Source organism: Eleutherodactylus coqui, chromosome 2 (assembly GCF_035609145.1).
Source record: "Eleutherodactylus coqui strain aEleCoq1 chromosome 2, aEleCoq1.hap1, whole genome shotgun sequence".
Classification (NCBI taxonomy): domain Eukaryota; kingdom Metazoa; phylum Chordata; class Amphibia; order Anura; family Eleutherodactylidae; genus Eleutherodactylus; species Eleutherodactylus coqui.
Window position 1 is genome coordinate 297,102,384 of NC_089838.1, and position 14,303 is coordinate 297,116,686.

Below are 14,303 nucleotides of genomic sequence, written 5' to 3' on the forward strand. Positions count from 1 at the left end.
AACCCCCCAAGAAGTGACATGGGAAGGCCAGGATGACAAGTGGATAATGCATGCAGTGTTTCATTACTGTGTAGCTACTCCAGTGAACTGCATATTACATCTTACTATTACCTGCACATGTGCGGTAACTGTGAATGCTTTGCTTTACATCTGTTCTACTGACCTTGAGCGACATTATGAACCAATTTCATCCAGACTTGCACACAAATTTCTGACGTCTTGAGTTTACATAACCAAACACCTCCTGCTTGTTCACTGCCTACACGTAGTGTAAAGTGTTTTATGAATTTGCCGCCTAAAAGGAGTAAAAGGAGTCACCCAACCCCATAAGTTTTTTTTAAAGCAGCTGCTAATCATAAAATAACACAAAATCGGTAATACTCACCAATACGGTCATTTTTAAGCAGTTTCCTTGGTCCGCTACCGGTCTATGTTGTAGAGGTCGCAGGAAACATGGGGACAGGAGTGGCAGAATTACATCCTTTGTTAATTCATACGACAAAAAAAGATGCGGGATGGACGACCCCTTTAAGATAAGCACAGTGTCCACGTCCTCTAGCAGCACCCAGCAATATCATGGAAGACAATGGGCTATAGCACAGGCCATAGCAGGACAAAAACAATAGGCCTCGTTTATAAAGACTGTCTGACAGTAAGACCGGCCTTGTTGCCCATAGCAGCCAATCACAGCATAGCTTTCATTTTACCACAGCAGTGAAATAAATGAAAGCTGAGTTCTGATTGGCTGCTATGGGCAACAAGGCCGGACTTACTGACAGTTTTGATAAAGAAGGCCTGTTGTGTATATGTATAGAGTATGTATACATCTGTATATACACTGCACACAAAGAAGGAACACTGTTGATTTGTATTAATTAGCTATAATGTACCGGCATATATGTATATATACCCAGTATAGTAGCCTGGGTAGTAATCTACAGTACAAGTATACCGGCAATTGTTAGGGCATAGCTAAGTATATAAGTATTCCCTACGACGAGCACTCAAGGAAGGTCCCCACCTCAGTTTCCAGCAAGGGTTAAACAGCGGGGATCAGGTACGGTTAAAGAGAACTTCTGCGCAGGGACCGGAGGGGGTGGGGAGTATATTACCTACAGTTGTTCTTTTCTGCTGTTCCTCTGATCCGCCACTTCCAGGTCCCGTTTTCAGCCATCCAAGATGGCTGATGCAATTTTCAGACTACTTAATTCCCATAATGCATTAGTGTTAGACTATGAATGCACTATACCTGTGCTCTAACTGGATAGTTCTGCTCACATGATCAGCACTTTCCAATGAGAGAGCAGTGCACAGTGTGCTTTAAGTAGTTATAAAAATCATGTCAGCCATCTTGGACGACCAAAAATGGGGCCCAGAACTGGCAGATTGGAGGAACGGCAGAGAAGAACAACTGCAAGTCTCGAAACCGGAAGGTCGTTAATTTTTAAAGGAGGGATTTGGGGGTTCAAGTTTCCTTCCAACGTACTCTGTTCAGTGGCAACTCTAAACGGAGGTGAAGTTCGGAGTCTGAGACAGAGTAGTGGCTGCACTTAACTACTAAACAAATGGTGCACCCTTTTCCTACTCCTGGACAACCCCTTTAAATGATTTAACCCTGTATACCACCAAAACCCCTGAACTGTTTGAAAGATTAATGAACGTAAAAATAAGGTTGTGAAATGCGTTTAAGACAGCACTTGAGGTGGCGCCAAGAATGAGGTGGCATCAGTGAAAGGATCCGTCTGCCTAGGAAGACCCAAAAGGATGTCAGTATATTATGCAAATGCACCTGCAACGAGATACAAAAATGACGAGTCAGTGCGTTGTGCATCCCAGGACATATACAGATGGAGGAGAGCAGAGTTTGTCATTTGGCTTAAAGGGGTGTCCAGTTACCAGACAACCCCTTTAATAGTCTCTAGTAAAATAATAAACGGAGCATTACTTACCCTTCCAACACCCTTCCTTAGCTTAACCCCTTAAGGACCAGGCTGTTTTAGTCCTAAAGGACCAGACACTCTTTAGGGATTCTACCCATGTGCTGGTTTTACTGCTCTATTTTTTTTCAAATTATTTTTGCTGTCTCCCCCCCTCCCCCCCCCACGGCATATTATTATATTCCACAAGACTTCTGCTCGATTCGCAACCTGAGTGGTTGTTTGGGTTGGCTGATTCACCAAACAAACAATCAGGTAGCGAATCAAGCAGAAGTCTTGTGGAACAAGTTAATATGCCCCCCGTGACATGTAGGGCGATTTTTTAATATCTTTTTTCACTGACTTTCTTTTCCTTTTTTTCAGTTTTATTGGAAGGAAAAAGCTAAAAAAAAGTGTTTTTTTTTACATTTATAGTTTTGGTTTTTTTTTAAATTAGTATATTCAAGCTAACATAAAAGTACAGTAATAGATTCCTCATTTTGTTTCGGACGTTTTGATGTATAATATATACTGTTTGGGATTACAGGGCGCATACAGCGACTGTTTTGTTTGGCGTTGACAGTGAATTATATTCTTTTATTCTGTCATTATTTTTTACTTATTTTTGTAACTTTTTTTCCCATCTATGTCCCCCATGACGTCATATAAGACCTCCGGGGGTCATTCATATTGGCTTTTAAATTTTTTTTTTTATTTCCCACTTTTACCACTGTAGCTGGGGCATCCATAGGACAAACTTTGGGCTGGAGATTTCAAATGATGGAAACCTGCTTATCTATGAAGTTGGGCACTACTGCTCAATAAAACTTTGATTCAATTCGGCGCCTAAGCTGATTCAATGACAGGCCGATCTCCCATTTAGTATATATACAGGTTTTTTGTAAAACCTACTGTGCAGACCTGTTACTGGAGTGGTTGGTCCATGCCGACTCCCATCGTTTGGTATATCTCTTTAAGAAACAGCAACGCAGTGTCTTCTGAACTCCTACAAAAGAAATACATATTGTTGGGAAAAGATGAGCTGTGTGTCAACTACTGAGTTTCCCTGAAAATAAGACCCTTACATATTAATGTTTGCCCTAAAAGAGGCACTAGGTCTTATTTTCGGGTGATGTCTTATTATACTTACCTAGCAAGCTTGGTCCAGATCCCTCCCGCTGCTCTCTGGAGCTCCGATGCATGTCCCGCAGTCCTCGGGCCACTCATACATCACTTCCTGGTTAAGGGATTCATAAATCCCACCTCCAGGAAGCAATGGCTGTGATTGGTTCTTCCACCATTGCTCAGCCAATCAACAGCTATCATATTGTAGAGGTGGGATTTATGAATTGGCTAAGCTGCGGCCAATCACAGACATCGCATTGGTTCATCCAGCGCTGCATTGATTGTTTCTTCGACTGCTGCTCAGCCAATCACAGCCATCGCTTCCTGGAGGTGGGATTTATGAATCCTGTAATCAGGAAGTGATGTTGTACGAGAGGCTGAGGACTGCAAAAATCAAGCCGAACCTCTAGAAAGCAGCCAGAGGGACTTGACAGAGCCTGCTAGGTAATGTTTTTTTTTTTTCAATGTACTGTTTTTTATAGGGCTTATTTTCTGTGTATGGCTTACATTTCAAGCCTCCCTGAAAATTAGTTTAAAGCTTATTTTCGGGGAAACAGGGTACCTCAAAACTAAAAATATCACACCTCAGATTGGGATGTATATTGTGCCCATGCATAGACATACATAGCCTACTGTACACGACGGAAAAAGAAGGCGCCGATTTAAATTAAAAACACTGAATTCTGATGCGGATCTGTACTGCTGCAGCTGATCTGGGTCATTCAAGGAGTCTGGAAAACCAGGCTTGGATTTTGGCCAAAATTCATTTAAAAAGTCTTTTTGTTGCCCTGTGTTGGAGAGTTCGCGCCCATCACACCAAATACATTACTGTGTGGATTTCTACTTGGTATATGGTACACTTCTTTGTTGTGACTTTGTTGCAGATTTTGCATTAAATTGGTGGCATAGTCCGACATAATAAACATGGCCACACAATCACCTGTTTAAGGTTTTCCATGAAATGGCCTGAGGGACCTTTATCTGGTTGCAAGCATTCCCCATAACGACTCTAGCCCTGGCGATCTTGTCGCAGCGTTTGACCATTACTAGAAGAAGGGTTATCAACCAGGATGAGCGCTTTCTTGGATCCCAGCTGTTGCAGCAGCAGTTTGGCTAAGTATTACACTTTTTGAAATACAGCAACGCCTGCGTGGCATCGCATTACATCAAAGCGCATCAACTGCTCCTCACATATTATTACATCATGGTGCTGTAAAGAGGCATGGCTTAATAGAATGCCAGTAAATATACTGCAATACTGAATTGTTGCAGTATAGTGTATAAGTGATCAGTCCTCTATGAGGACTAGAGAAAAAAAATGAAATCACTTTTAATTATTAGTACATATAAAAAAATACTAAAAAAGTTGAAAAAAAACTTTTTCCCAGTTGTCGCATCAAAAAAAAAAAAAAAAAAAAAATTTTAAAGGGTTTTCCATGGAAAATACTATTGCTGATAGGTCATCAATAGTTGATCGGCTAGGGTCCGTCGCTCGGGACCCCGACAGATCAGCTAAGCGGGCTGCAAAGATACAGAGGTTGGAGTGGAAGTAGCGGAAGTCTCCAGGCAGACCTCCGTGTAGTGGCCGTCGCAGAGACTTCTGCTGCTTCCGCTCCAACCTCTGTGTATTTGCGGCGCTGACAGCATGCGCCCGCTTAGCTGATCGGTCAGGGTCCCGAGCAACGGACCCCAGCCGATCGACTATTGATGACCTATCCTCCGGGTTATTAGGATTTCTGGGCTACTGATTAATTAAAATGTAGTGCTTTGTAGAACTGAATATTGCAGACAGAAGAGATCGATGAAACACACAATCCTGTTTTACTGTCCTGCAAAACCCCACAAGGGGGATAAGGAGATTCTGGCCTTTCTAAAAACCTCAGCTTGTACTTTCCACTATAGCCCCTACCCCTCTCTACCCTCGTGAGGTCCAGTGAGATACGTTCCAGTACATAGAACTATGACAGAGTTGGTTACCAGTAACATAAGTGGCTCTGTAGTGCAAATAGATATTCATTGAAGCTCTCGATTGGTTTCTCCTGGAGAACATAGTCGAATCGCTGACCCCCATTTAACATCCCGACATTGAGCTGTACTGGTTCCTCCTTCACGGTAACGTCTTCTGCTGACACATCTGGTAAATGAAAGTTCATAAGAAACATTTAATGTCTTGCCCCTAGCACCAAGATATATAAACAGGAATTACAGTATAACTAAGACGTGTGGAATATGCGCCACTTAGAGGGGTTATCGCATCATAAGCGCTTACCTACCCATTCGCTATCTCCAGCAGTCTTGGAGATGAATGGAGCAATAATGCACATGCGTGACCACTGCTCCATTACTTTGGGGAAACATTAAGCATTGGCTTATGGAGCCAATTATTTCTGGAGTGTTGCACCGGTGCTAAGGTGCCCCTATACAATCCACTCACCATAAGGTGGGTTCGCCTGGTTGGCAGCACCTCCACTATTTCGCCCTCCTAAGGCCTTGGCCCCAGGCTCACGCCTGGAACCCAGACCTTTGTCACAGCTTTGGGTTTGCTCCAACCCTCCTTTTTCTGTCTTCATCCACCATTACTATGGGGACAGTCAGAAACCCTATTCTTGTGATTGTTGGGGGTCCCAGCGATCAGCCTCCTACTGATCAAATACTCCTTCCTCATCATACGAACCTCACATGCTCGCCTCCAGGACTTCACCAAAGCAGCACCCATCCTCTGGAACGCTCTACCCCAAGGTATCCGGACAATTCCCGATCCACGAAATTTCATACATGCCTTAAAAACGCACCTCTTCGGGGAGGCATACCAAATCTCCTGACCTATTCCCCCGCACCTCCCTATGGCTCCCCACACCTTCCACCCTGCCTATCGCATACGACGTCTACCCCTGCACCTCCTTACCGCCCCACCCCCTTTGCCTTCTAATAACTCATTCAAATCCGCCCGCGGCCGCTAATCTCGGGATTAGCCAGCCATGTGGACGAGATTGCTCAGAAACCTCGTCCACACGGGACGGCCAATCCGCTGCGGTAAGTCCGTCTGAAACCGCGGTTTCAGAAGATGCAGCATGTCTATTTACTTTTTTTTTTTGTTTATTTTCATCGCGGCTGCGCTCTCCTCTATGGAGCGCCGGCCGCAACAGAAAAGCGAGCGGCCGGGCCACTTCAAAGCCGCCGCGGCTTAAACCGCGGCGGTTCTCCTGGGGGAAATCTCGCGGTTTTTGCTGCGGCCAAACCGCGATATTTCCGACGGGAATCCGCCCTGTGTGAACCCAGCCTAATTGTTGTATTGTTTTGCATTAATCCCATGCCTGAAAGCGCCACGGAATAAGTTGGCGCTATACAAATAAAGATTATTATTGTCCTGTAGATAGGCGATGAGTTGTTTCGGTGGGACGACCTCTTGAAGACTTTAAAGTGAATGTCTATCTTTAAAAACTTGCATTGACCATACAACATAGACTTATGGGCCATTTACAAAAAAAAAAAAACGTAAAACATCTTCCAGTCCTCAGATCGGTTATCTGCATTCTCTGCAACATAGATGCAAACTGCAATTTACCAGGTGGGGGTACTGTGACAGGTGGAAGTTCAGAGATGGGCAACTCAGCAGCTTCTGCAGTCGGAGGTGGTAAGGTAGGTACAGGTGGCCGGGTGAAGGTCTGCCAGGCTACCCGAAGAGACCCCAGAAAGTCTGTACCCATCCGTGTTAGTCCTTCTCTCAATTCTGTAAGCACAAAAAAAGACATATTAAAGGGGTTGGCTACTTTACAATCACATTTGCACCCAGATATGCGCCATTGTCACCAATGTTGTACACTTCATCGGTCAGTGATCTTAATGTCATCACAGATGTTCTAAAGCTAAAGAATAGGTGTTACCTAAATGCATTCTCTTCCTGCCCTTGTGATGAGGGATCAGCATTGGTTCAAACTCCTCTTCCCTCAGAACCATGGGTTCAATCCTGTAAGCGACCGGATCAAACTACAAATATTAATGAGAATACAAATTATATTAATTACAATAATTCCAACATGGAAAAATAGAAGTTGTATGGAGGAAAACACAGCGCTGTGCTTACAGGATGATAGATATTGAAGAACCGTTTACAAGTGGGGAACTGGTACTCGGGGTCAATCCTCTTCAAACCCCGTACCGTTAGAAACATCCCAATGGGGGAACCCCAGGCAAAGAATACCTCTGGATGGAAGCTGATCTGTGGGTAATTGATTCGGACCTGGAAAATGGAGAAAAATGATTTCAAGTGAGCGCGCTTCTACTGCCGGGTAGATTATTTGGTGCTTGGATAATACACAACAGAAATTCAGCAAAAGTGTGAGATTAAATTCACAATGGTGAGGCCAGCTTTGCTATGGACTCTCAGTATTGGCAACTATAAGTCAGCGTTTTGGGCTATCAAAATTATTCAACCCCAATTGCAAATTACATACATTTACATGTGGTGTTCAATTTTTATTTTCTAAGGAAACAGACAGGGTGGGGGGCCGACACCAACTAGCTTGTACACTACAAGGTATAGGTGATGCAGAAGGTACAGTGGTAAGAGATGGACATGGTAGGCAAAGTGGGGAGTGTGGGGTGCCGTAGGTAGACAATAGTCCAAGCGTGCAATGGAAGGGGTAGGGGGGCATGTTGTAGGGGTTGAGGGTGGGGGGGAATTAGTTCAGGCGCGTTTTTAAGGCGCATCTAAAGTTCCATGCGTCGGGGATTGTCCAGATGTTTTCAGGGTAGAGTGTTCTAGAGGACCGCTGCTGCTCTAGAGAGGTCCTGGAGGCGAGAATGTGGGGTTCGTATTAGAGGGGCATTTAGTCTGAATGTGTTAGCGGATCAGAGCGAGCGGGCTGGGTGATGTATGGACAGGAGGGAGTCGATGTACGGTGGTGTGGTGCCATAGAGAGTTTTGTCGGCGAGGGTGACGAGTTTGAATTGAGTTCTGTAGTGGACGGGCAGTGACTGGCATAGTGCAAGGATGTCCAAGAAGTGGCTGGATAGGAAGAGGAGTCTGGCTTACTGCATTTAGTATGCATTGGAGAGGGGAGAGTCTGGCACGTGCAAGGAAATGGGCAGCGAGCTGCAGTAGTCAAGTCGGGAATGGATGAGGGCGACAAGTCTTCGCGTCCATGGTGAGAAACGGACATATTTTTGCAATGTTGCTAAATCTCACTTTTACTGACTCCTGCAGTCTCAGAATTATCCCCCCCACACCCCATGACAAGCATCTTTAGGACTTAGTAGAGCATCTTTTGCTGTTATAACCTGCTACAGATGTGATGCTCCTCCAGACATCAGCTTCTGACAGCATTTCACTCCTCATGGACAATGGCCTCCAGTTCACTAATATTTTTGGGTTTGCATGCTGCAACCACCTTCACGTCCCACCAAAGACTTTCTATGGGGTTCAAGTCAGGTAACCGATGACCGCTCCGGAATCTTCCACTACTTCTGAAACCAAAAGCCTTGGTGGACTTTGAGGTGTGCTTGGGATCATTGTCCAGTTGGAAGTTCAAATGGCGCTCAAGCTTTATCTTCCTCACAGAAGGCATGATGTCTTCTCCTGGGATTTCCTGATACTTTATTGAATCCATCCTGCCCTCCACACGCTGCAGGTTTTCAGTTCCAGATGAAACAAGACTGCCCCAGGGCATCATCGACCCACCGCTGTGCTTCACTGTAGACAGGGGGTTCTTTTCAGCGTATGTATTATTCTTCCTCCTCCAGACACACTGCTGACCCATAGGCCTGAAAAGCTCCAGTTTGTTTTATCGCTACACAAAACAGAATCCCCGAATTTCTGTGTCACCTACATGTCAGCTGCACCTCAAGAACATCACCAGAATCCATTTTTTTCTCACTATGGACACGCTAAAAACGCTCACTGTTGCCCTCATCCACTCCCGCCTCGATTATTGCAACTCGTTGCTGATCGGCCTCCCCTGCCCCAGACTCTCCCCTCTCCAATCCATCCTGAATGCGGCAGCCAGGCTCATCTTCCTGTCCAGCCACTACTCGGACGCCTCTGCCCTGTGCCAGTCACTGCACTGGCTGCCCGTTAATTACAGAATTCAATTCAAACTCGCTACCTTCATCCACAAAGCTCTCCACAGCACCGCACTGCCCTGCATTGCCTCCCTCATCTCAACCCACCACCCAGCCCGGGCCCTCCGCTCCACTTATGAAATCAGATTAAGTGCCCCTTTCCCGCCTCCAAGACTTCTCCAGAGCAGCACCGCTCCTCTGGACCGTGCTACCCAAAACTATCTGGGTAATCCATGACTCACACAACTTCAGACGTGCTCTGAAAATGCACATCTTCAGGGAGGTATACCATATCCCCTAAACCAAACCCCTCTGTACTCTGCCTGATAATATGCTCCCTGTGCTACCAACTGCAGTTCCTGCTAGCCACAACCAACGGCACCCTGCAGTCATAGCGATTCCGCCACTATACGGCTTAAGTCTGACCACTGTCTATGGGCAATCCCTCACTCTTCACCTTGCCACACATCTCCAGCCCCTTTACCTTCTGTATCACCCCATTATCTGTAGTATGTAAGCTCGTTGGAGCAGGACCCTCACCCCTACTGTCTCCATTAACTGGTTACTGCATGTAACTGGGGTTTTGTTTGTTTCCCCCCCGCTTTGTAAGCGCTGCAGAATTTGTTGGTGGTATATAAATAAAGATAATTATTATTTTTATATGGTTTTGAGCATATTAACCCTTTCCAATCCACTGTCTGACCTCTGAAGACATGATGATTTAAGGCTGTACAGCTCCGATGTTGAAAGACATCTGTCGGGGTTCTCTTACTGTATATTGCCAGCCTCTCTGCTGTCAGAGCCTATCCAACGTGTCACCTCATGCAGTACTGGCTTTAGCCAGCAGATAGCGCCGTTGTATAACAGCAGAAAAAGAGTAAGCCCCCTAGGAAAACCAGGATACAAATTGGATTGGAAAGTGTTAAAGTTGATCTGTATTGTGCTTTTGGGTTAGTAGAGGCGCAGGAGTTTGGGCACGAAGACCTGACTGCACAAACAGAAACCTCAGCACTTGCGGTCACCAAATCTTGCTGCAGTCACTCGAGGGTTTTTGACCACTGGCCTCTCCAGGAATCTGGCAGCTGGTGATTGCTTCCTCTTTCTGCCATGTCAGGTAGTGTAGCCAGTGTCCCTTTAACTCTGAACTTATGAACTATGAATCTAGTTTTCTCTAGGAACATTCACTGCAACGGCTATCACTAAGTATCCTTTTCCTTGTTTCTACAAGACAATGATCTCTTCTCCTAACTCTTCGGGTCACTCTCTTAACTTAAAGGGGTTGTCCCGCGCTGAAACGGGTTTGTTTTTTTTTCAACCCCCCCCCCCCCCCCCGTTCGGCGCGAGACAACCCCGATGCAGGGACTTAAAAAAAAACAGCACAGCGCTTACCTGAATCCCCGCGCTCCGGTGACTTCTATACTTACCAGTGAAGATGGCCGCCAGCATCTTCTCCCTCCGTGGACCGCAGCTCTTCTGTGCGGTCCATTGCCGATTCCAGCCTCCTGATTGGCTGGAATCGGCACGTGACGGGGCGGAGCTACACGGAGCTACACGGAGCCCCATTGAGAAGAGAAGAAGACCCGGACTGCGCAAGCGCGTCTAATTTGGCCATTAGACGGCGAAAATTAGACGGCACCATGGAGACGAGGACGCTAGCAACGGAGCAGGTAAGTGAAAAACTTTTTATAACTTCTGTATGGCTCATAATTAATGCACAATGTACATTACAAAGTGCATTAATATGGCCATACAGAAGTGTATAGACCCACTTGCTGCCGCGGGACAACCCCTTTAAGTCTTTCAAAACAAGCGAAAGTGAAAGATAATCTTTAATTCTAAACGCAGACGATGACCAAAGACTGAACAATAATTGTTCACTTTTCATCTGTCGTTTATTTTATGCGTAAAAATCGTTGGCTCGTTCAGTTTAATTAGCGATCATTCCGTCGTTCTCATTCACTAATCAGTCATTCACATTCACTGTAACGATTTCTTGTTTGAACGTGCCAACAATGTATCTGCCTGTATAAACAGGCTGCCTGAGCGAACTCTGACATTCGCTCATTCAAATGAGGTATTGCCTCGTCTAAACGGACCCTAAACCATGTTTTTAACATGCAATAAAAGATCACAGTCAACAAATCCCTGGTCAGTTCAGGTATTCGATGTGTTTTATCTCAAGTACACCTGATGCAACTAATCAAGGGCCCCGTTTGTTACATCAGGTGTGCTTGAGACAACACCATATTCATCAATGTGTGCTCTTATGACGGATTCTATTCAGTGAGCTGAATAATTCTGAGATTGCAGCAGTTATTAAAATTGACATTTTGAGTAGAATTTAGTGAAACCACTTGTTATATTCGTTGTGTTTAGCTATTTAAATTGTTCTTGTTTGATTTGTTTTTGCAAACAGCTGAAAGTTTGCAAATTTGGTAAATAAACCTAATCTGCAGTGGTGGCTGAATAACCTTGATTGTAACTATATAACAGTCTGGTTGCCACAGGTAAACAACCACCCTCACCAGTGGAGGACTCTGTAGTGCTGTGCAGTGTGCTTCTAGTGATCAACTCCCTATTAATATAGAAAGCACTTCTGGGACTTGTTGTTTCAATTGTCCTTAAGAAATAAGCCCAGAATTGTTTCCTCCAGTAATTTGCAGGGTTTCTAGCATAAAAGATGCCTTTCTTCCAGGTCACCCCCTTGTTGCTGCTGGGGGGTGGGCTCTGAATAAAACCAGTCTCCTTCCCCCCTGGCAGCTAATAATATAGTCCCTTCTTACTTCCCCTATACGAAGGGTCTTCTCAGCTATGCTCCATATGCTACAGAGGTTGCTTCTTCCTTACAAGCAGAAACCTGCCTCAATAGACAGAGGATCACTATACAGAGACCCAGCTGTGAGAAGAATGACTGAAGTGTGTCTCCCAGCACTCACTACATTAAGAGGACATGCATATGGATATACACCGTCAACACCAGGTGGCGCCATATTATGAAAGTAAATGTCATAATTGATCACTGGATCCTTTAACAAAATGTATGTGGACATCTATACAACGGATATTTAATCATTGTCCATCACAAAACCAGGACAGATTTTTATCCACAGCAAGCAGAGAGATTGAAAAACATGCAGAATTACAGAAAGTATACTGGACGATGGCAAAACTTTTCATTACACAATAACAACAGTTGCTGAAACCGTAATATCCCATTAAGCTGAAAGTGGGAGCCATCAGTATACTGTAACGCCAGATGTGTGATATAACGCTGTCATACCGATGTTAACTATTGCTGGACTGCATTACAATTAAACGGATAATCCAAAAACTATTCAAAATACAATCTGATTACAGGATTCCATACTTTGGACAATCCCTACGTATTGGAAGGGTCCCTAGACAATAAGCAAGTAATCAAGTCTCCCTGTACTGGGAATCCCAGCAATCATCTGCAAGCTGTGGAGAAACCTGGCAATAAGTGTTCAACTTCTCTGCAGCACCACCACAGGAGGAATTGAGTATTACACAGTGCCCATGCATATAAATGTGTTGACTGAGGAAAAGCAGAAGAGGACAGATCCTCCGAGGCGAGAAATGCTCTTTGCAACCGTGAGGATTGGAGGCCCCGCTCTATTCACTCAGAATTCCTTAATACAGTGTACGAAAAATAGAAGAAATTCCATACAGCTAAACATAAGAAGGAAGGTTCAGGTACAACTGATTATTTCTTACCTGTCCAATTCCTACATCGAAGTATTCATAATTGACCATATTGAATGTGGTGCCGGAGGAGAGCGGAGGTGGCGTTAGGTCATTGTTAGGAGCGGACTCCGGGTCGGTGTTGTTAATGTCCTAGAAATAGGCAAGAAAGCTTCATTGTACGGCTCTTATAACTTGTATACTCTACAGCAGCAGATGTAAAGAAGAGTGAAGCTTATGTTATATCCTATAACTATATACTATACAACACCTCCCTCTCTGAGCGCAGCACATCGCTTATATTATATACGGACGCCAAATTCCCCCCTTTTGTCCGAACTGCTTTTTGTATCCTGAAACCATATATTTCAGCAATCTCCTCTTGCTTAACCCCTTTAGTGGCACGCCCGGAAAATCTCCTTCCTCCAAAATTTGGAAATTATTTTCCAAAATTGTTATAATGTATTCTTATTACAAAAAAAAATGTTGCAATGTGATTGCTGCGTTCCTTAAAATATACTTGCAAGATTACATTGCATTGTTGACTCTTATTTAAAAAACCTGCCTTGTGAGGCATGACATGGTAATAATAAGCCTGCCACTGAAGGGGTTAATGGAAGAGGCCTAAAACACATCTGTTCTGCAGCGAGGCAATCTCTTGCATAGCAGGGTGAACTGGAGGGAGGTCTCCCTTCACAATGACCAGCATCGGTCTTGAGATTTTTCCTTTATTCCTTGACATCTCGGGTTATCTTCCCTCCTTTTATACAATTAAATTCTCTTTCTTCTTCATCCTCTATAGATATCAGTAACGGCCCCTCAGCTCTGAGGTGTCCTTCCCAAAGGAGGCTATTAAGCTTTTAGTTCCCATAGAAGCTACTATGCCCACAATCCTGGTAGTTATGCCAATGACTTGCTAAGACCACCTTAGTACATACGACTAAGCATACCGACATCAAATAAGGGGTCTCCTGCTTGGGACCCCCTCTATGAACCAGAACAAAGAGCTGCAGTGTAAAAGTGGTTCCAGTTCTGGCTTGGGCCATATTTGCACAGGCAAGTGCAATATCTCAGACCGATACCGTGCTCATAAACATGGGATCCTCCCCATGATTGCATAGCATTTTGTGAGAAGAATGCATCGCCACATGTGATTTTTACATACATGAACACTGCAAGTTGTTTCAATAGGAAACAGGATGTGACGGGGAGGCTGAGGAATGTATTTTTTGTACTCGTCCGTTGCCCCGTTCCCGGTGAAGTCCGCACATGTTCAGAAAATCGAACTCTTTTCCGCCTGCTGTGCACGTGCTCTCCCATAGACTTCTATGGGAGTGTGGGCAGTGGTCTGAAGAAAGTAAACTTTTCACCAGGCGACAGCAGAAGTTTACTTTAACATATCAGATCACTCAAAAGTAGCAAGTAAATGTATCCAATATGGAATTTGACTTCATTGACTAACAGATGGTACTGAATAAGGGAAAAGCAACCTAACAAAAA

At 44.6% G+C, this 14,303-nt stretch overlaps 1 protein-coding gene across 4 annotated transcripts in view; it reads right to left on the reverse strand.

The window, feature by feature from the left end:
* Positions 1-734: 734 nt before the first annotated feature.
* Positions 735-14,303, reverse strand: part of DDHD2 (DDHD domain containing 2) — a 40,726-nt gene continuing 27,157 nt past the window's right edge. For 3 of the 4 annotated variants that reach the window (XM_066593386.1, XM_066593385.1, XM_066593383.1), the window contains 7 exons: positions 12,837-12,956; positions 7,126-7,281; positions 6,926-7,028; positions 6,607-6,771; positions 5,019-5,175; positions 2,838-2,922; positions 735-1,789 (listed from right to left, as the gene is read on the reverse strand). In XM_066593386.1, coding sequence (XP_066449483.1) covers positions 2,841-2,922; positions 5,019-5,175; positions 6,607-6,771; positions 6,926-7,028; positions 7,126-7,281; positions 12,837-12,956 — 783 coding nt within the window. In that variant the 3' untranslated portion in view covers positions 735-1,789; positions 2,838-2,840. Of the gene's footprint in view, positions 1,790-2,828; positions 2,923-5,018; positions 5,176-6,606; positions 6,772-6,925; positions 7,029-7,125; positions 7,282-12,836; positions 12,957-14,303 lie in introns of all 4 variants that reach the window. The other variant, XM_066593384.1, reaches the window with a different exon arrangement.